General features: G+C 40.1%; 1 protein-coding gene across 1 annotated transcript in view; it reads left to right on the top strand.

Annotated features, from left to right (window-relative positions):
• NPY1R (neuropeptide Y receptor Y1) overlaps nucleotides 1-21,608 on the top strand; it is a 137,398-nt gene extending 115,790 nt beyond the window's left edge. Inside the window, exon 3 of the mRNA XM_069631365.1 lies at nucleotides 11,383-21,608. Coding sequence (XP_069487466.1) covers nucleotides 11,383-11,799 — 417 coding nt within the window. The 3' untranslated portion in view covers nucleotides 11,800-21,608. The remainder of the gene's footprint in view (nucleotides 1-11,382) is intronic.
• Nucleotides 21,609-21,858: the final 250 nt, after the last annotated feature.

Genomic DNA, 21,858 nt, shown 5'->3' with positions numbered 1-21,858 from the left:
AACCGGCAACCTGAGTAATGGTTCCCTCTGAGGAGTACACACACTTCATGGTTTCTAAGCATTCAACATTTCTTTTCTGGCAGTGCACAGTAAAATACATGCCAACATACTTGATACAGCAAGCTTTGCGTCTGCCAAATCAGCTTGCTATGGCACGTTTTGCCCTTTGAGTTTCCTGATGCTCCTCTACCTCATGCTTCCACACAATCAAGTCCCCACCATGACTGCTGGACCATTTTGGCTCTGACAATACATTAATCCTTGGATACATCAGGTAACGTTTTAATATGTGACAGTAGTTGAATGCCAATATAAACATCAACATTTTGATTCTGGTATGGGTGGGTGAAACCCTGAAAGGCAATAGATGAACAAAAACGTTTTCTCCTCCTCTAGACTCTTCTATTTTTGGCCTTCACCCCACACCACTACCTTTCTTGCCTTAAACCTGCATCTATGTGATTTCTACACTTCCCATCCTATTTCTCCTATTTCCAGTTCATTCCTTCATTTCCCTTCTTTATTTCGGTTTGGGGGCTCCTGACTGGTGCATGTCCCAACTTTGTATGTGGGTATCCAAGGCCTTCCTTTCGGGGTGGGCAGCGTCCTTGTTTATTTATATTTGTTTTGCCTGCAGTATGATCTTAAAGCTCAGGAAGCAGCTGTAATTTAAATCTCTGGCATGCAGTGTAAGAGAATGGGAAGATAATCACCCATGTTAAATGGCAAAACACCAATCAGTCTATGGGCATTATATCCAAGAGAACATTTCTCACCTACGCAATGCAGCTTGAAACACAGTAAAATGATGAAAAATCTTTTTTTAAGGTCATTCTTTACTAGCAATAATCCCTAATGGAACAGGATGGAACTGAGAAATAGTCACCTGGTCAGTTTAAGGTGAATTGGCTATGCTGCAACACCTCAACATAACTACCTAGTACTGGCTACAGTGCACCCTAAACTCATACCTCACTCCTCCTAAATCTATGACTATCAACTCCACTCTAGATGAATACTTCACTGACAAATTAGAGACTCACTCTTGACCTTCCTCATATTCTTTCCTTCTACATGCAACACTCTGCCTCCACTACCATCATCCTCTCCCTCCATCTCCCACTTTAGGCACACTAATACTGATACTATCTCTACTGATGATGGCTAAACCCTCTTGTGCCACGTCATACCCTGATAATACTCAACTAGTCAAACGTATTGCCCCTTTAGTGGCCTCTTACCGCATCTGAACTCTTCAAACTGGCCTTCAACTCTGCTTGCTTTCTCTCTATTTTCAAAATGGCCACAATTATCCCTCTCCTAAAAAAGCAAGGGGCTGCCTCAAACCTACTGGATAACATTTGCCATGTATCTCTACAGTCACACTGTGCTAAAGTGCTTGAAAGGGCTGTGTTCAACCATTTTACCAATGTCTTGCACTTCAACAAGCTTTGAGAACGCATACAATTGGGTTTTACGCTCCTGCTAGTCCAGGGAAACTGCTCTCATGAATGTCTCAAACTACATTGCCTGTGCTAAGCACTCCAACCTATCTTCTATCCTAATTCTCCTTGATCTGTCTTCTGCCTTTGACACTGTCGATCACTCTGATCTCCATAATACTGTCTTTCTTCTTTGGATTTGCGATCGAGTGTTTGCCTGGACTGAATCCTACCTGGCACCTAGATAATGTCTCCTTAAGCAACAACACCTCTCAACTCATTCCTCTAACTATAGGGGTTACACAAGGCTGTGTCTTGGGTCCCCTCCATTTCATACTCTACACCACTGCTCATGGAGCTTTAATTTACTTCCTTGTGTTCTTGCGCCAACTCTTCATGAAAAACACAACATATTATTTTCTTTCCCTGAACTTTCCCCTGATCTCTCTGTCGAAATTTCCAGCTGTCTCTTTGCCATTAAATATTGGATGGTTTTGCACTCTCTGATGTTAAACTCTACCAAAACAGAGTTGCTCTTCTTCTCTACCGAATACTCTCGTTCATCTCTGCCACTACCTATCAAGTTCCCACTGGACAAACTCTCCTACTCTTCTGCAGCTAGAAAACACAGCATCATCTGTGACCCTTCTCACACCTTCTATGCTTTAATCTCCAAAACTGCTATGGTCGCTGGCCTCAACCCTCTAAATATTAGGAAAATCAGGTACATCCATCCTTTCAACACTGCCAAGTATCTCACAACTTCTGTGCCGCATCCTCTTTCAACTCCCCAACTATGCTTTCTGTCCTCTTGACAAGATCATTTAACTTTGCTACCAGGACTCCCTCACTTCACATCTGCTTCCTCATACAATCATCAGGCTAGATAGCTGATGATGCAATATAGAGTCAGATTTAAATGTCTTCCCCTGGTTCACAAATCTATCCATGGCAAGGCACCACAGTATCTATCCTCCTCTATCCAACTCTACAAGTCTTCTTGTAAACTCTGCTCTGCCACCTCGACTACCCTTGTGGCACCTTGCCCTCCCCATGCTTCCTCTCACTTCAGCTCTTTCTCTCTTCTTGCTCCACTTGCATGCAATTCTCTTCCCTCGGACATCCAAAACACAGTCCACATGGGTTTGTTCAAAACCAAACTAAAAGCCTACCTCCTCTCCTCTGAGTTACCCTCTTAGCTTACCTCTTATCTTCCTTCAAGATAGCATCTGTCTCTCCCCTCGAACCTGCCTCTGTCCTTCAGTGTCTCTGCCTCCACTCTAGAACTTCATCCATCATGTCACATCCCTAACGGTGCTAGCCGTACCGCCTACCTGCATTTAAAAAATGTCTAATGTTGGTTTTCCTTATTCTATGTAGGGTCAGCCATGTATTTTCCCTAGTGACTGTTCCTTTTATTCCCTTCCACAACCTGGCCAGGATGACACCCAAACTCACCCATTATAAGAGACTCACTGCTTCCTGTCAAATCTTATTACATATCTATTGTAAGTTCTGTTGTGATCAAAAGAGCATTGTCCCTCCCTGTATATAAAAAATAAATGAATACAACATTATCTGAAAGTTAATCATATCTAAGGGCCAGAGACCCTACTAAAGCCAGGACTTAGCTAAGCTTACCCTTTACCTGACCTCTGCTCCCACACTTATGGATACTTCAACCTATTGACTATCCTGTCACTGCAGGGCTTCTATTACCTTCCAAGACCAAGGAACATTGTTGTTTTGGGCCTGTTAACTGTCTTTTGGTTAACTAAAACCACATTCTGGATCAGCTCAGAACCTGCACCTTCTTCTCAGCCAACCATCCATCACTTCCCTTCCCTTTCTGCTCTGCTACCTACCTCCTGTCTCTCTTGGATGCACCCTTTCTTAATTGTCTTCACTTGCCTATTTCTTTTACCGTTCATCACACATCTTGACTTTTATTCATTCTTCTCTTTCCATTCTCTTGTAGCCTTCAGCCTCAAACTGGTGTAATATTTTTCATCATTATCCATCCCCCATATTCATCCTCCCCCTCTGTACCAGCACCCCTCAAGTAGCATGCTGCAGTGCTCCCATTATCTCCAACCTCATCTATCACCCTCTCCTACCGCACAGCACCTGCTCCTCTCCCCCACCACCTAACACTCTTTCACTTGGCCTATGGCATGCACAATCCCTATGCAACAGGTGTTCCTACATCACGTACCACTTCAACTCTTATCACCCTCTACTTTCACGTCTTACTGTCACAGAAACCTGAATCTCCCTTCATGACCCTGCTGCACTAGCAGCTCTCCACACTGACTATGCTACATTTTCCCACTCTACTTGACCTGTTGGGAAGGGTGTCAGTGTGGAGTTCCCTATCAATAAGGCCCACATCACTGATTCTCGTCCCCTGTTTGGCATGAACTGTTCTTCTTGAATATGCCACTATTCAGCTCCTTAATCATACTCCTCTCACTGTTCTGGGTCCTTGAGTCACATACCAAGCTCCGCTTTGTCTTGCTGGGGGTTTTTGGCATCCCAGAGCCATCTGCCTTAAACTTAATCCCTAACCATTCCATCTACCCCCTTTATGGCCACCCTACCCAGTTTGCTGGGAAAGCTATTGACCTTGTCCTTTTCTCTAATCATGCTCCTCCTTTGACCTATCCATTGACTCCTCTTTCATAGTTCACTTTAACATCTTGGTCCCTCCACTCATCTCATGTCTTCAATGTTTATTAGTCTGAAAGGAAAGTCAGGCAGAACTTTGTTTCTCCTTACCTTGATGATGTGAGGTCACCACTATGCAACACTATCCTTTTCACATACTCATACCTTTCCATCCTCGTCTTTAGACTTAGATCGCTAGTGAAATCACACAAAGATTTTCTTCTGATCATAATAGGTGACACCAAGCTATCCAATAGGACTAAAACCAACCAACAATGCCAACTTGATGCAGATCCTCAAAAAGGACATGGACCGTGAACTGTGATACTGCCTCAAATTATGGACACCTACTTTCCTCCTAGCTTACAAAAATTAACTTGCTGACCTAACCTCTGCACCAGAGTCTGCTAATCTGCTAAATCATCCTACTTCACAAACCTAATCGCCTCCATTCGTAATCACCCCTGCAAACATTAATCTACCTTCCAATCTTTGCTTACACCTCCAAAGCCAAAATCATTTGATTCACCCCTTTCTGCTAATGACTTTGCTCACTACATTTCCTTTAAAATCTCTGAAATGTCTTACACTGTCACATCTCTCTTTTCTCTCCATCCCCAGTCCTTCTTCTGCCCACCATCTCTCCCCCTACCTCTTCTACTGTTGGCTGCATCTCCCCTACTTATTTTCTTGAATTAGCACCCATCTTTCACAGTGCCAACATATCTTGTACTTCTATTGGACCCCTTTGCTGCCCAAATGGTGAAAGACACAATCTCAATCACATCCCCTTGACTCTCTTTCTCTTTCTCTTCCTCTCTCTCTCTCTCTCTCTCTCTCTCTTTCTCTCTCTCTCTCTCTCTCTCTCTCTCTCTCTCTCTTTCTCTCTCTTTCTCTCTCTCTCCCTCTCTCTCTTTCTCCCTCTCTCTCTCTCTATCTCTCTCTCTCTCTATATATATATATAAGTATATATATGTATATATATATATACATATATATATATATATATATATATATATATATATATATATATATATATATATATATATATATATATATATATATATATATATATATATATATATATATGTCTTCCCACTGGACTCTTCCTTGCCTCCTCCAAATCTGAAGCTGTATTACCCCTATTGAACAAACTCTCTTCTAGCCCAAACATCCCTGCAAACTATCACACGGTTTCTCTCCTTCCCCATTTTTCAAAAGTCTGTGAATGAGTGGTCTTCAACTGGATCACTAAATACCTTGAGGATAATGACCTTGGAGATTCACTTCAGTCTGACTTCCTTAGAAAATATTCCATGGTAACTGCACTCAAACATGTCTACAGCTTTCTCTCTATGGCTCACCACTCAAAACAGCTCTCCTCTATTATCATTCTTTTGGACCTTCTGCCCATTTTAACACTGTCAACCACTCCTCACTCTTCCCACTCTCCATGACCTATGGTTTCGCAAATGTGCTCTTGCCTGTATTAACTCCTACCTGTTAGATCGCAATCTTTTGGAACATTCTGACCCCACCCCTCTCCCCAAATATCATCCCAAAAGGATCAGTCCTTGGACCTTTGTTCTTCATCCCCTGTTCCTCTGGTCTAGGAAGACATGTCTCATCCTTTGGGTTTCACTATTACCTTTCTGCTGATAACAATCAAATATTTGTTCTTATTTCCCTCCTGCACCCCACCCATTTCGGAATTGATTACAAACTGTCTCACTGCATTTAGTCACTGGATGGCTCTCATCTGCCTCATGCTCAACTCTTCAAAAACAGAGGTAATCTTTCTCCCCGCTCACAATGTCATCCATGCCCTCCCATTGTCTATCTTCTTCTGCCTAATCTTCTTGATCCCTCAAACAAGGTTCACAGTTCTGGGGCCCTCTCTCAAAGTGCCGTGCGACTGCAACAATTCATCATTGCCTCTGCAGCTTGTATTAACCTCCTCAAAATTCAAAAAATGAATCCTTATCTTACTAACCACTCTACAAAAACGAACCTAATGCTCAGATTATTATAATACTGTTTAATCCTTGGCCTTCCTATCTACTCCTTCCTCCCTCTACCGGGCATCCTTAACTTTGCTTACTTTGCTACCAGAACTCTCTACAATCTACCTAGATCCCCCACCCCATTTCTACCTATCCCCACCATGCAAGTTGGCTTTACATGCACACTACTCTCAAGTTCCTTTTCTTACTCTACAATGCTATCAATGGTCTTGCTCCTCAGTGTCTGTCTTATAGTATCTCAGTTTACTCAAAATCTAATTCCATCTAAAACTCCTCTCCACTCAATCTCACCATCTCTTACCGTCCCTTTGTCACCTCTCACTTTGGCTCTTTCTCCCTACTCACCCCACTCTACTGGAACCCACTGCCCATCACAATCAAAGTCAGCCCAACTACCTAACCCCACCATTCTCTCCAAAGACACTTAATAATGTAGCTTTGTACATTTTTAATAGCACTAGTCTATAGTTTGAAGCACCTGCCCCTTAAGTTAATGTTATCATCGTAGGTCGCCTGTTTCCATATTACAGTGCCTGCGATAGTGGCCCTGTAGTTATGGTTAAGTTGCTCAAACCATTTGAAGAGCATTTTTTGGGTGGTTTATAACTTTGCCCCCCCTTTGACGAATCCTTACCAAACTTTGCAAAAAATAGCATATGGCCCCGTCTGAATTTCTATGGCAAGTTTGGTGAGGTTTTGTTAAGGGGGGGGCAAAGTTATAGAGGGGGTCCCAAAATTTCAGTTTTTTCCATAGATGCAATGGAAAAATGTGTTTGCTCACATCTACAACCCAAACAGCTGGACGGATTATCATCAAAATTGTGACGGGTGCGGTGGCTTGATCCCAAAAGCGTGCTTTTGTAAATTTGGTGTAAATCCATCCAGTAGTTTTGCTTTTTAAATGGCCCAAATGTAGGTAAAAAACAATTAGTAATATCTGGGTTCGGTCCGCTGGCTCACTTTCCTGTTAGGTCTGCGGAGGGGCCTCTGATTGGCCAAGAGGGCTGCATGAGGCCCGTGGACATCGACCGTGACAACTGATTGGATGATGAAAACAGTGAAGTATGTCAGATTTTTGGTAATAGCCACCATGTTGGATTTGCGGACATCCACCAGTATCCGTGAACAGCGCAGTACAAATATATTAAAAAACACAAGATTGCCCTTGTCAAACTTAACAAACAATCTCTGGGGAGGTGAGGGGTAATGAGGATTGGATGGGATGGGATATGGACGTAAGAAGCCAAAAAACAGGGGTTTTTCATTTTTCCCAAAGTCCACAAAACGGTCTGGATGTTTGAGTACAGTCTTGTGATGTTTGCAAACACTTTAGAGGTTGAGGACATCTATACCTATTTCTGCATTACAGGGTTGGTGCAAATCAGTTTTTAGATTGCTTATAACTTTAGCGCCACTCAGTGAAACTGCATGAAATTCTGGAATTTTATCCTAGACCAGATTCTTCTGAATGGTTTTGGAAACTGCAAAGCTATTTGGTCAATAGGGAACAAAATTAGAGAGGGGGGTACCACAATATTGTAAAGGCTTATAAACGTGGTTCCATTTGACAAATCTGCACAAAAGTTAGCAAAGAGATTTTGAGTCTAGATATACATGATTTTGCAAAGCCTGGTGGGATTTTGTCAAGAGGGGGCAAAATTAGAGGGGTGGTCTCAACATTTTTAGATGGCTTATAACTTTGGTGCCGTTTGACGAATGTGAACAAAGGTTTTCAGAAAGCTCATAGACCCAACCTTGCATGTTTGTGTAAAGTCTGAATGAATTTTCTTAAGTGGGGCTAAGTTATATGACTATTGTATGTACATAGATTTCAACACTTTTGCAAAAATAAAACATGGGTGGATTTCCAGCAAACTCATGTAAGGAGCATTGGCAAAGACCTTAAAGCATGGTTTTGCAAATGTGCCCGTGTTTTATTTTTGACAAGTGTCATAATGGAGGTACAAAAAATAGTAATATACCTTTGGTAACTGAGATATAGCCTGTGGCCAGATTGTCCGGGTCATGGCAATCTGACCCAGAAAAGGTCATGACCCGGAACATCTGTCTACTGGCCATGACCACAAGAGATGACACAAGAGTTCATGTCCACATGGGACCTGCTATGGGGTAAAGTTATTCAAAAGTGGGATAGGTTTGAAAGTGGAAAAAAATGTGCTTGTGGTAATATGGTCATAGGGTTCTCTCTTCGCCTTCTGCAGGCTGCCATCAAAAGAACAGGGGCTCTGTATGGACCCCGCCTTCCTTTTACATGGTGGCCATCTTGTAAAAGGATTTTTCTTCCTACAGTGGGACGCCGCAGGCATCCTGGTGTAGGAAGAAAAGTCCTTTTTGTTTTGGCATCCCGGGTTCACGCTTTGGGAACCCCGGGTGCTAATGACCTTCATCCCCCATTGCAAGGGCTGGAACGGGGGATAACGGTCTGGAGCCCTCATTTTATCTCCCCTCGCTTCACTTGGTCTGATAACTTGGGCTACCGGGCCATTATCTTCGTTCCATTCCCGGGATAGGGGGATGAACGCAACAGTATTCCCATTAGCATAACACAAAATGCTAATGCAAATGTTGGAAAATCTTATTGTTTTTGCAGGAGCTGTTAGAACGTAAGCTGGGGAAGGAAATGAAGGAAGAGGCACCAAGCATTAATATGGAGGGGCAGGTGGACATGGAAGATATTTTGCATGTGTTACTTCCATGGTAGGGGGCAGTGTGTCTCATGCTCCTTCATTACAGCTTCAAAAGCACTTCGAAATTGCTCCCCCCTGCAGAGTGGTGTGTTGCAGTATATACAGAGGACTGTCGTCTTTGAAAGATATGTATCAACATTCTATTTTATTGCTTACAAGGTAGCTGATTGAATTCTGTGTCCGACAGAAGTAGGCTGTGTGGTTACAGCATTGGTTGAGGAAGATGAGGTAGAGGAAGACAGCCTACTACTTCCTAAAAAGGAACATCCTTCCTGAGACTATTGCGGTTGTTGGATTTGGTCTGGCACCGCACGGAGGTGGTCCCGTAGGAGTACTGCCCAGGTTGTCCATGACTGAGTACAGCGTTGCACTCAGTACATTTCACTTTGGTACTTTAGTCTTTGGTACATTTCTAACAGTGGTAAAGAACTGCCACACCCATGATGCTCTGTGGATGCTAGAGGTAGGCACTTCTTCTATCTCATCTTCAGGATATTCTTGATTTTCTTTTGAGGTATTGCGCTTCTTTCACTGTGTAGTTCCTCCAGCTGGTGGCGGTGGTGGCTCTTGGGGAGGAGGAATGGCAATAGTTGATGTAATTTTTAAGATAAATAGCAGTTTTCCTAAAATTTTCCAAGTATGTGCTGTGTGCTAGATTGTTAATGGATAATGAGTATGAAACAGTGTAGGAGCTGTGGAAGCACAGACCTGTTCGCGAAGTGCAGACGCATTTGCAAACACGTCATCACATCATGCATGAGAGCTCCTCACATAACACTGTCCAGAAAGTCTGCTATGATGTCAGACATTCGCAAATGTCACTGAACACAAAAGCAGTGGAAAAAGTTTCAAACCATCTATAGAAGTGTTAAAAATGATGCTAGAAGGTGGGCAATGGCAGAGGTTTAAGGTGACATTTTCTAAATTGGACATAAATGTTGCTATATTGGGGTAAGCATGATATTATTAAGTTATAGGAAATTAGGCTGCACTTATGGTTAAGTTGCACTAATAAAAAACCCATGAAATTCAATGCAAAAACATTGTTGAAGGGACGTTATAGTTACGAGTAAACCCCAGAAATTCACCAGCTATGGTAAACTAAGCAACCATAACTAGCACCACCACTGGGCACTGCGCAGATATACACCCATTCATGACATCAATGATTACATCACATATTAATGTAATATTTATGAATATTGCAAAGGCTAGTGTTTATAATGTTGGTAACAAGATGTCAGGGGTGATCGGGAGATCTATAATACAGTACTTAATGTATTAAAGAATGTTCTGATCTAAAGAAAACATTATATTTGAGTTTTGTTGTTAATGCGGGAACCTAATCATACATACACATAGGCACTGGTTGCAGCATGTATCATAAAAGTACAATATATTTTACCTGGTATCTTCCAATAGTAAAATAATAAATGCTACCTTATCACAGTTTTGCGTAATGTTAAACATTGAATAAATAGCTAACAATTTCAAACTTACGACACACTTGTGTTAGTACAACAAATACGTATACAAATCAAGAATGCATATAAATTAAAGCCACATACAGGGAAACTAAAGTAAGGAAAAAGAAACACAGCACCAAAAAATGACAATAACGTTAGAGTTAATTATCATGCACACAAATGAATTGTGTGTTTGTGGCCTGCTTATGCTCCATGTATGTGCATTATGAGATTAAATCAAATTATATAGAAAGTACTTTAAGAAGATATAAGAAGGTTAATGTTTATATATAGCAGTTTCTCAATTTTTTGAATTCTCATTATCAGTAAAAAAAAAAAACTTGCCTACACATGTCAGTGAACAAAAACAAGTGGCCTGGATATGTGATGGCATCAGCGATGTCATCAATTACATTTTTGATGCCATCTTTCATGTACTGGGTGTTTCTCTTAGCAGTGCACGGTGGTGGCACGAGTTACGGTTGCTAAGCTTACCATAACTGGTGAATTTTTGGGAGGGGGGTCCGGTTTTAATTGTAAGCATTACGTCCCTTTATCACAGTTTTTACATTGAATTTCATAGATTTCTATTATTATATATTCGGTTTGTTTTGTTTTGTCGCTAGTTTATGTTTATGTCCCACTTTTTTTACACCCCCTTAAACTACAAACCATTTATTTGCATCTTTGTGCTATTGCACAGCCAACCTTCCTGGGAATAATTCTGCCATCTGTTAATGTGTTATTGTAAGTCATTTCTGTTCGAAATTGACACCCCTGTGCTTCAAATCAATACAAATACACATAAACAAATACACAATACCATGGCAAATCTTCTCTATGATCCACAGGGCTGCAACATTTTTCTGTCCAGAGGTCACTGCATTACACCTCCCATCATCCATAGCCAGCATAGTGAATGATGAGTTACCATGGGTCTAAAACATCTGGAAAGCCACCGGTTGCAGATCCCTGCCCTCATCTTTCTATTCAACACAGGATTTTCTGTTTTTTTCTTAAATTGGGGTAAACAGATTTTTATATTATTCATCACATATCACGTTTTTTTTTTCAGATATACATACGATTAAAAAGAAGAAACAACATGATGGACAAAATGAGAGACAATAAGTACAGATGCAATGAAACTAAACGAATCAACGTCATGCTTATATCTATTGTGGTTGCGTTTGCTGTCTGCTGGCTGCCTCTCAACATCTTCAACTTAGTCTTTGACTGGAACCATGAGCTTATTTCCAGCTGCAGCCACAACCTCTTGTTTCTGATGTGCCACCTCACAGCTATGGTCTCCACCTGTGTGAACCCCATCTTTTATGGATTCCTCAATAAAAACTTTCAGAGGGATTTGCAGTTTTTCTTTAATTTCTGTGATTTCAGGACTCGAGAGGATGACTATGAGACGATTGCCATGTCCACCATGCAAACGGATGTTTCCAAAACATCTCTGAAGCAAGCAAGCCCTGTTGCATAAAAAAGAAACTTTTGCATAATAAAGAACAGTTACAGACTATTGACTGAGGAAGCAGAGGAAAGGTTATGCCAACTTTAAGCACAGCCTGGTAGCAGCTTTTCCCTTAGCAAGGATAGCATGGATTGCAAAGTGAGATCCCTATTGCTCACCAAGGATCATTATATCAAGAATAAGTAAGGAAATGGTGCAGGGTTTTATGCACAATTTTCTCTCTGCGGTAACTGCGGTGAGTGAGACGGAGCAGAGCCCTCTAATGACAGAACATGACTATAATGACATGTGTGATTGTTACTTTCACAGAACAATCTTTTTTGGATGTTGCAACTTTCAAATTATTTGTGTGCCATATAATCAGCGGTTGAGCTTGCTTTAGCTTTGGATTGTACGGAAGACGTTTTTCAGTAGGCTTCTTTTATGGTTTTTACACTTTTATAATCTCTAACATGTTGTACTATAATTAAGACAAAAACAAACGGATTGAACACAGAAGTGATACAGTGATTCATATTGCATGAGATATCTAATACAGCAAAGAAAACCCAGTGATCAGATTCTGTCTTTGATCTGATGAAATACTGCAAACGGGATTTCAGTTAAGAGGTGGCTCATATACAAACTGTCTGACAAGAAAAGCATCTGGAAAACTAGCTTTGTTGAACTAAAACATCAAGTTGATGCCTCCCTTAAAAAACGAAGGGACCTGTGCAAATTCAGAATGAAGTGCTAACTGGCGTGTCCGTGTCATTTTGCTTCACTGGTGCTAAGTTGCAGAGGTCAGTACCTTGCACGGCTAAATTTGCCCTAGAGATATGTTTAAGCTGTCATGCGTTTTTATAACCGGTGATGGATATATGCTCACATTGATTACTCATTTAAAACAAAGACAAATAACTTGAGATCGGAGCTGGCAAAATAGCTCAGTGAGTTAAGCACACGACCCTGTTACATGTGCGCAACCACCTTTTACACGGTCATATTCGAGCATGGACGTGTCAGCCAATGGCCAAATGAGTACCATTCATTAGGGTAACAAGTTAACTTAATGCAGTGCTTACAAGTGCTTACACGTTTACAAGTAGGAGCAGGCTGGCATGAAATGCTACAAAAACAGTTCATTGTTAGTACTGCTAGTATGTGTAATAGTGCCCCATTCAATCTGCCACCATTGAAGCAAACTGGCAAAGAAACACACTTTACCACAACAACCATAATGTGCACCATTCAGTAGAGATTATGGTTACATTACTTATATTTATCCCATGTTGGTAAGCTGTGCAACACTGCTGGGCAGCCTGGGGCTGCTACTTGCATAGACCAACTGGTGCACAATGCTTCCTTATTCTAGTCTGTCAATACAAATGTTACTTTTACATTGGTGTGGTGGATTCTGAACATATCTTTTCAACCCCACCACCAATGCCAAATTCCCCATCAATAGCACTTATATACAGCCTGACCCTATACTTCAGCCTAAAGTGGCATACAGTGGATAGTGGCAGGCAGTTTTGCAAAGTGCCAGGCAATTTTAAAATCCCTTGCACATGCCAGAAGGTGCAAATGTAATGTTTGCACTGGCTGGTCTGTACAATTGTATTGCAAATGATGGGCATAGAAATGGCTGGCACAATTGCAAAACTGCCCACCACAAAGCCTCTTTTTGTGTTATGTTTCTGGCAAAATGCCTTTCATTAGCAATGAGTTCTTTAATAGTTATTTTAAAAGTTTCCCAATTTCAGACATCTTAATTTTAGAGGACGGAATTTAGGGGACCAGAGGTAAGCGAGGCAAAAATATGATTCCCCAGATCTATTCTTCACCCTTCGTTGTTGAGCTACAGGTTGTCTGCACATGTCAATCTTTTTGCAATGTGAGCTGGTGCTCAGGGGCAGAGAACATCAAGGGAGGTTTGCAGCTGGGAGATGAGCAGCTGGGTAGTAGGATCTGCTCTGGCTAACTATATCGAACGGCTGAAAAAACTAGACCTTGTTGGCGATAGGGAGAGCAACAGTGATGTTCTGATGAATTGTTTAATGGGAAGGGTGTGAAAGGAAAGCAATCCAAAAAAAAACAAAAATAATCCAAGAGTCAAATAAGCACTGCACCTCTTTGCAAGGGAAAACAAGGTTAATTGAAGGCAAAAAGTTCTCAGACAGTCCCGTAGAACCGAACTGACACAGAGCTCTCTTATTTTATCAAAGGGTTACATCTAAGCAATCATAAACAAAACTGACAAAACAATGAGATACAACATAATCCCTCCACCCTCATTGGCTGCCACCTATATAACATTCTGATGTCCCCCTATAGTCCCTGGAAAGATTGGCCACTTCTAATCTAAACCCATTCCCTTATACACATGGTTTACTACATCATCACTATTGACTCAACATTTGGAATGGGCATTTTTCACCTTATTGACACATTGATAAATCATAACCGTCGTGATGTGCAACCCTCCGGCCCAGACACAATCAAATGAAACTGGCAAGGCCAAACTCTGCATTAATAGATAATAGGCCTCCTCATTATACAGATGCTGTGGTGCACACAAGTTGCCTCCCCAGCCATGTACTTAATTTTTTTTGGCATCACCTCTGCTCCTCCTATCTCAAATCACAGAATGTTCCCGACATGGTTCACTCATTATCTCCTTTGAACCCCAGGTGCCCAGTGATGACGTGACTGAGGCACCGCTCTTGATTCTGAATTTCTGGGAGTTATTTGCTTTTGGTTGTGTGTCTACTTGTAATTCATATGGGATGACCGGTCATTGGGGTGGGCAGTAGTGCTCTGAATCATCCCCATTGGCATCGCAAAACCTTATGCACCTTTTTCATGAATTTGTCCTTCAAAGGGCGAATCCCTACCAAGTCTCCCCACAGCTCTCATTCCACTCCCACCATATTCAGACTCTGCAGCTGGATAAAATTAGCGTTTATCTGTGCACTCTGGGTGCCTCTGACCTGGGCTTCTCTCCTGGGGAAATGAAACAGGGATTGGAGATGAGCTACACAGAGCCAAAGCTCCACATCAAGGCCTGTATTCTATTCTGTTCACAGTGCACCTGGCCTTGGCTTCCAATATGGTGTTACTTCTCTAGGGTTGACACGCTGACATTGCTGCTACCACAGTACCATTCCGACTCCATCTTTCAACTGCTTCAACTCTTTCTGCACTTCACTGCCGTTTATAACTTTGAATGCATCAACTAAACACTGTGCCTATACAGCCCTACACCCTCTGCCACCACAACAGTAGTACGTTTGTTGCTCTATCCATGTTGCAATATGTAAGCATCTGATATGTGCCAAACCTAACTAAAAGCAATACACACACCTTCTTCTGTGCAACCCTCAGTCTATACACACAATATTTCATGCTACTACGTTTTTCTCAATCTGAACCTTTTTTCCTGGCTGGGACGCTGAACATGCATCCCAGCAGGTGTAAATGTTTGTATTGAATATGTGGGAGTGACCTAGCATAACAAGGTAGTCTGACCAACCCAAAAGTATTCAGGGGATCTGTAGAGTTTGTCCCCACAAGAATTGTTTTTAAACCAATGGGTTAAAATGGTGTTTTTTCTAGCACATTATTTTGTGAAAATGTGGTAAAAATCAACATTTTGCAATGGGTTTTGCCTGGAGCGCATAATAAATTCCAATCCATGCAAGTCACCACCAGTGCACAGGGGCCTTTTCCTGTTCACGGTGCCCTTGTCCACAACACATGCGAAGTATAAACAATATTTTCATGCTGGCTGTGCCTGTACATATCCGTGCAGACTGCACCAATAAAGGCCATTATTTCCATATAAGAAATTACTTGTGTTGGCTTTTGCCAGTAAGAAAGCACATCCAAACTGACTGCACCAATGAAAGCCAGTCTGACAATGAAATACAACTCCTCGTGTTTGCTGTACCCTTGATGCCTAGAATAAATGCCATACCACCTGTAGCATCTCCCCCAAATAAGAGGATTGCTCCCCCTTATATACTCTGTGCAGTGCAGGCACACACATGCTCTCATTCACAGAAGAAAATACACTCATTCACCGAGGCATTCGTACATTCACACAACATACACTCTCATTCCCCCGCACATTCATACATTCACACAACATGCACTCTCACTTTCACCAGTGCATTCATACAGCTGTCATGCATCTATATATATATATAAAACAAAATTCTGTTTGTGGGTTTGTATGTGGCGTTGATCTTGGGGATGAACACCTCATGAACTGAGAAGTGTGGTATCATGAATTTTGCATGGAATATTATTTATTTAATTGTCAAATTAATGCAAATATTTGTAGCTCGATAGGTCATCCCGTTCCCGAGATAATTAACTTTATTTTATCTTTCGGCATTACGTTTTGTAGTGTTTTCTGTGCACCATCTACAGGTCATTTGTAGAAAGTGCTCATCATCGTGCTGTCTGTGCTGAACTGGACTTGTGTTTTTTTGTTTTCTAATTTTTATAGAAGAGAGTGAGTGTGTCTTTCTTTTCGTTGCTTTGTTTTTCAATAAACTTGATACATGTTAATTTCACAAATTAATTGAACACTAAATGTTACCTCTGAATCAAATTCTCACATGAACATCATATTTGTATGCTTACTCTGATTTTACATTTCATGTTTTACCTTTGTGGCAAACAACAATATTTGTCCATCTTTTTCGATGGAATATGAAGAAAAACTTGAGAATGAAAATTCCGGACGAAGTGGGGTACTAAGGCTAGTACATACATACATACATACAAACATTCCCACACGGACACTCAGACAACCTCATTTGCATGCACGCATACATGCAAACACATCAGACAATATACACTACACATTTTCACTTACCTTGCACCTACAGCATGCTGGCACCATCCACGACACAAACGGAAGGCACTGTCTAACAGAAGAGGAAAGGACTCTTCTCCTATGAGAAAGTGCCCTGCCACGCTAGTATCAGAAAGATGAGCAGTGGCAAAGGTAACCTTTCTAAGTCCCGCTGACCTCTTATCATTGTCCTCTGCATATTTTGGGGAGCCCATAGGGCTTTGCATTCAAAAACCCCACAAATAAAAAGTACCTGAGCGACACTCCTGCTTAGAAGCAGGCAGAAAAGTGTCCCTACAAATAATAGGACTGTTCTGCCTGCCACTCAAGAGAGAAAGTGGCACCACCATACGGGCCACCACTGGTGAGCATTGTAAAATTCTCACACCCTATCAGACCAACACATCATTGTAAGGATGGTGTAGAATTTGTCTCACACATTATATACACCACAGTTGCACCTTCATCATTTGACAACATCCTCCTTTCCGATATATGACTTTAAACAACCCTGGTTTCACTTCAAGTTGAAGACTGTGTGCTGTTTGAGTTGTGAGATATAGCAATCTACTATCTCCTGTGCCCCCCATGTTGTCCCAATCACTTCTTGGAATTGTTATTCAGTTTGTGTGAACAAACTGGTTATAAAACATTCACGGTATACTTGTTTCTGTATAATGTATTTATTTTCATTTTCGACTTTTTTATCCTAAGCACCTTTTATGAGGTTTTCCTATAACCAATATATCACAGGAACTGGGATGCCTCCTTCTTTTCAGTCAATTCCACAGTTAAAAAGGGCAAAAAAAAACAAACGATCTTTCTATAATTTATGGAATGTGCCGCTGAAAATAGAACAACATCTCATTTATTTAAAGACAACGGTAGCTTTGATTTGCTGACAGGCAATCTGATGCGCTTGGACCTTGCCAGAGAATTACACTCACGTTTGAGTTACAACCAGGGTGCTTGTGGTCTAGCATAGGTACCGGGAACTTTTTGACAATAGCAGCCGTAAAACACAGATCAGTAGCTGTATGAAAAAGGAACACATACCTCAGCACAAACGCAGAACAGAACTAGGATTAGAAACCTCACACAATATAAAAAGTGCTGAAGCACAGATACAGGGTACAGGTTGGTGCAATACGAAAGGCAACCATAACATAGATAGCAAATACAGATACAAAGCTGCTCGGGAGTTGCACAAATCCAGACTTAGGCTAAGACTTTGACTGAAATTTGAAGAGGTTCATGATTTTCAAGTGGTATTGTTGTTAGTGAGCAAAGAAACACATGGTCCCTATTATCATACATGAAACAGCACTATAGCCAATTAAAGTCTGAGAGAGGTTTTGTAAGAGTATTTTGAGAACTAAATCACTCTTAGGGTGTGGCAACTTTTTAAATATTTCAGAACTGGCACATGTGACAGGTTAATTGAGTTGCCCAGATTCCCACAGCTTAATTAAAAGCTGAAGCTGGGATTTGAGACCAATGCGCAATTTCTGAACTTGACCAAACTTTTCTCATATAGCAAGGTGCAGATATTTGTGAATATTTAACTTTCATGAGCTTAAATAATATCCTGTTTTGTAGACCTGACTTGCAAGGTACATAAATCAAATAATGACCCAGCTAATGAAAAAATGGGCGAATGTTATGCAAAGATGAATTATTTTAGCTTAATTTACCCCACCAAGGGGCATATAGAACTATCAGAATATAACTGATGCAAGACTAAACAATTTAATCTGGGGTTTTCCATTGCAATGCAATTTAAAGCTTTAAATCCACCCACCATGCAGACTTATGGATTGTTATTCAAGATGTGCAGAAGAACATTTTAAAATATACAATAAAATGTGCAGTTTTACATGTAACATCAAATCTCATAATTATGAAACAGCTCGAAAGACCATTGACAGATTATTTATATTGCTTGTCTCTGACATGTGGGTCGCAACACAGTAATGCTATTAAAACCAGGCATTGGTTGCTTTTTTGTCAGAAATCTCAAATAAGTTTACCTAATGTATTTTCAATCCACGGATTACATTTACAAAACGTTTTTGCTTTTTATTTTTGCATATTATGTTGTTTTTAATGCCCTGGAGATGGTGTGGTGAATGATAGATGTCTATGTGAATGATGAAGGATCCCTTAGTGAGGCAATTAGTAACTTGTGGTGTATGAATAAGTAGAATTTTAAGATTTTGGTCCTGCTTCACAAGGTGTTTTTCCAATGGAAGACCCCATTGAAAAACCCTTTATGAATCAGGCCCATTGTGTCTTACATTATTTCATTAAAAAGTATTTTTTCACTGTTTTGAGAGTACACATTTTTATGTGTACACTTAGAGTCATAACTGGCAACAAAGAAAACGTCCCATTCTTTGGAGAATATTACAGTACAGACAACCTTTATTGTCCTACTATTGTACGGACACACTTTCATTTGCAGTCATATAACGTTTGTATACAGCAAACAATATATGATGTAAACGTGTTTAATGTAAAGAAGGCTGGAAAGGTACATTTCCAGGAGCATTTTCAATTCTAAAAACTGTTCACAACAACACAAATAAGAGATGTATTTGACTCAGAGCAGTGCCGCCTAGATAATAAAGGACTGATTGTATAGTGGTGAGAGAACATTTTTGGAGCAACTACTGACCATGTTCCTTGGTCTAATAAGAATCCACATTCTTTCATCATTTCAGTAAGCTTTGGATGGGAAATTTTATTCTTTCAAAGATTTAGTGCCTACTGTAGTCTAGCAATGTAATGCTGCCCAGTAATCTGTGCATATAGAAAAAAAGGGTGACTTTGGTATACTCAATGACTTCTGTGAATAATTGCCTAGCGGCCTAGCAGAAATTTCTTTTGCCAGTGTTGTATAGTTGAAAATAGCCGTGCCTTTGTGCAGCCTTATCTATGGTGTATTATATGGTATACAGTGCTAAATTAGTGGTTGTATTTAATTTCTGAATTTAATATAATGCCTCTACATCTTTTAAATGTATGTATGTTTTCAAACAATGCCTTTAAATGATTATATTTATATACCATGTCCTGCACATAAATGTATAGGGCGAGATAAGCTTGATCAAGATCACACATTTTAATCTAGTCATACAACAAGTATACTTTGTGTTTAGCTTGTGTTTTATGTTTGCGATCCTTATATGTGCAACAACTTTGTCTAAAATTACTATCCAGACAGTGAATTTCCTTGTAATGTAAACCGAAAAGAAGGACATATATATACAAGATTTCATGTGCAAGGCCTTTCTTGTCATATTTAAAACAGGAACCTGAGAAGGATTAGAATTATTTACTCCCTGTGGCAAAAGTACTTTTGAAGGTAAAACTTTAAAATGTTGATTATAGTTTTAGGGGTTTTTAAAAATGTGATTGCTTTCTTTTATATAATATATTTAAATACATGTGTAATACATCATTGTAATTGCAATCACCTGAATGCAGTTAAGATCTGTTGCTGTTATGTGTAAGTGTTCCTAAACCCTAGCATTTGGTCTGTAGCTGCAATTCACCTGAGGGCACAAAATGGAGGCCTTTGAAGTCACCATGTAGTAAATATGTTTTGGCCAATGGGCTTCCTAATTTTCTATTGAAGCATTTCACATTTTTATTCTAGCAACAAAAGAAATTATTGTAGTGGCTGAAAAACATAATTGAGAAATATTTTTAATTGCTCATGTATCATAAATATAGCAGGATTAAGCAATCTTGTTCTTGGCAAACTGTTGGCAGCTTTTGGTATGATTGCTAACTCTTCTTTCTGCCTTCTTGAAAGGGTATCCAAAGTGACAGCAATAACAAGGAATATGTTCCAAACATTCCAGAATCTACACTCTTCAATACCCAAGGGATACTGCTGTTCACTGAGAGAAACTCAGATATTTGCATTTCGGAATGTTCTTCTCTTAAAGGAGCACTCCCGATCTACCAACTACTCACATTGTGGACATTCACAATTGTTTCATTTTGTACACTAATGAAATCTAGATACAATAATACTTGTTTTATCATCATCCAGATCCTGCATGCCTTGCATTAACTGTGCGGCAGGCCAAGGTCTTGGCTTGCTCAAACTATCTCTACCTTTTCACATCTAAGAAAGAGACCTTTCATACTTTTCACATTTTAATTAATTACAAGATACAAGAGTATTCATCTCTCAAACGCCTGAAAAAATCTGGGGTCACCCTCCTAATTCAAGTCATAAATGTCAGAGATATTTTGACAATGTTTACTTTCTCTTCATAAAGAAGCCTGTTAAGCAGATGTGTATGAACTGCAAAACCTATTTAATACTTCAATGGACACAGTTCTATGTTGCTATCAATCAGTGACAGCTTTCTGGAGAAGATAAACAAATATAAAAAAAAAGAGTACAGTTGACAATACTAGAAATACAACCACTGACTCAGATATGTGCAAAAATAAATCAAATTAATTGAAAAAAACAATGCTGAATGTTAAAAAGTTTTCTCTTTGCAACACTTAGAGTGTTAGAGAGAGAGGTTAGGAAACATTGTGGGTATTGAAATTATACATGAGAAAAAAGCAATAATGTTATATTGCATTTTGATGTAGAACGTTTACTATTTGCAATTTGCTGTTATATTTCTTTACTATTTTAATATAACACCAGGTACACGGTTTCTACACAGAAAATTATTATAATTTTTATATGCAATTTCATATGTGGACATCTAAACGTTGTCATGCTAATGTATGAGCTTACTGAATTATACAACATGATTCCACTCTATCTATCTACTTTGTCAGAAGAAAACAAAAGTGGTGCTTGCTCGCCTGTTGATAGTCTGACGTTTGGACATGACTTTCAGCCTAAGTGGGATACTTGCCCAAGTATCATTTTTGTCATCATTCTTGTACGACTATTGCCTCCCTTAGTAATGAATAAAGTCTGCATATGGCATTCAGTTGATTCTTGATCTCATTGTTTCTAAATTTTCCAACCTCCAAGCCAAAGGCATTATAGACTTATTTAAGCTCATGGCCTCCTGATCAAATTCATGATTACCTTTGGATAGGTGAGATGCATTAGCCAACAAAAATATGGGAAAACAAAAGCATAAAAAATGTGCATACGTGCAAGACTGACCACCTACCATTATCACGACTGGCTTCTCGCCATGAAAGAAGAAACCTGCAACACTATGCATTTT

This window comes from Ambystoma mexicanum, chromosome 6q (assembly GCF_040938575.1).
Source record: "Ambystoma mexicanum isolate Mex_15411 chromosome 6q, UKY_AmexF1_1, whole genome shotgun sequence".
Classification (NCBI taxonomy): Eukaryota; Metazoa; Chordata; class Amphibia; order Caudata; family Ambystomatidae; genus Ambystoma; species Ambystoma mexicanum.
Note: the sequence above shows the minus strand (reverse complement) of the source record. Positions and strands in the feature narration are given on the sequence as shown.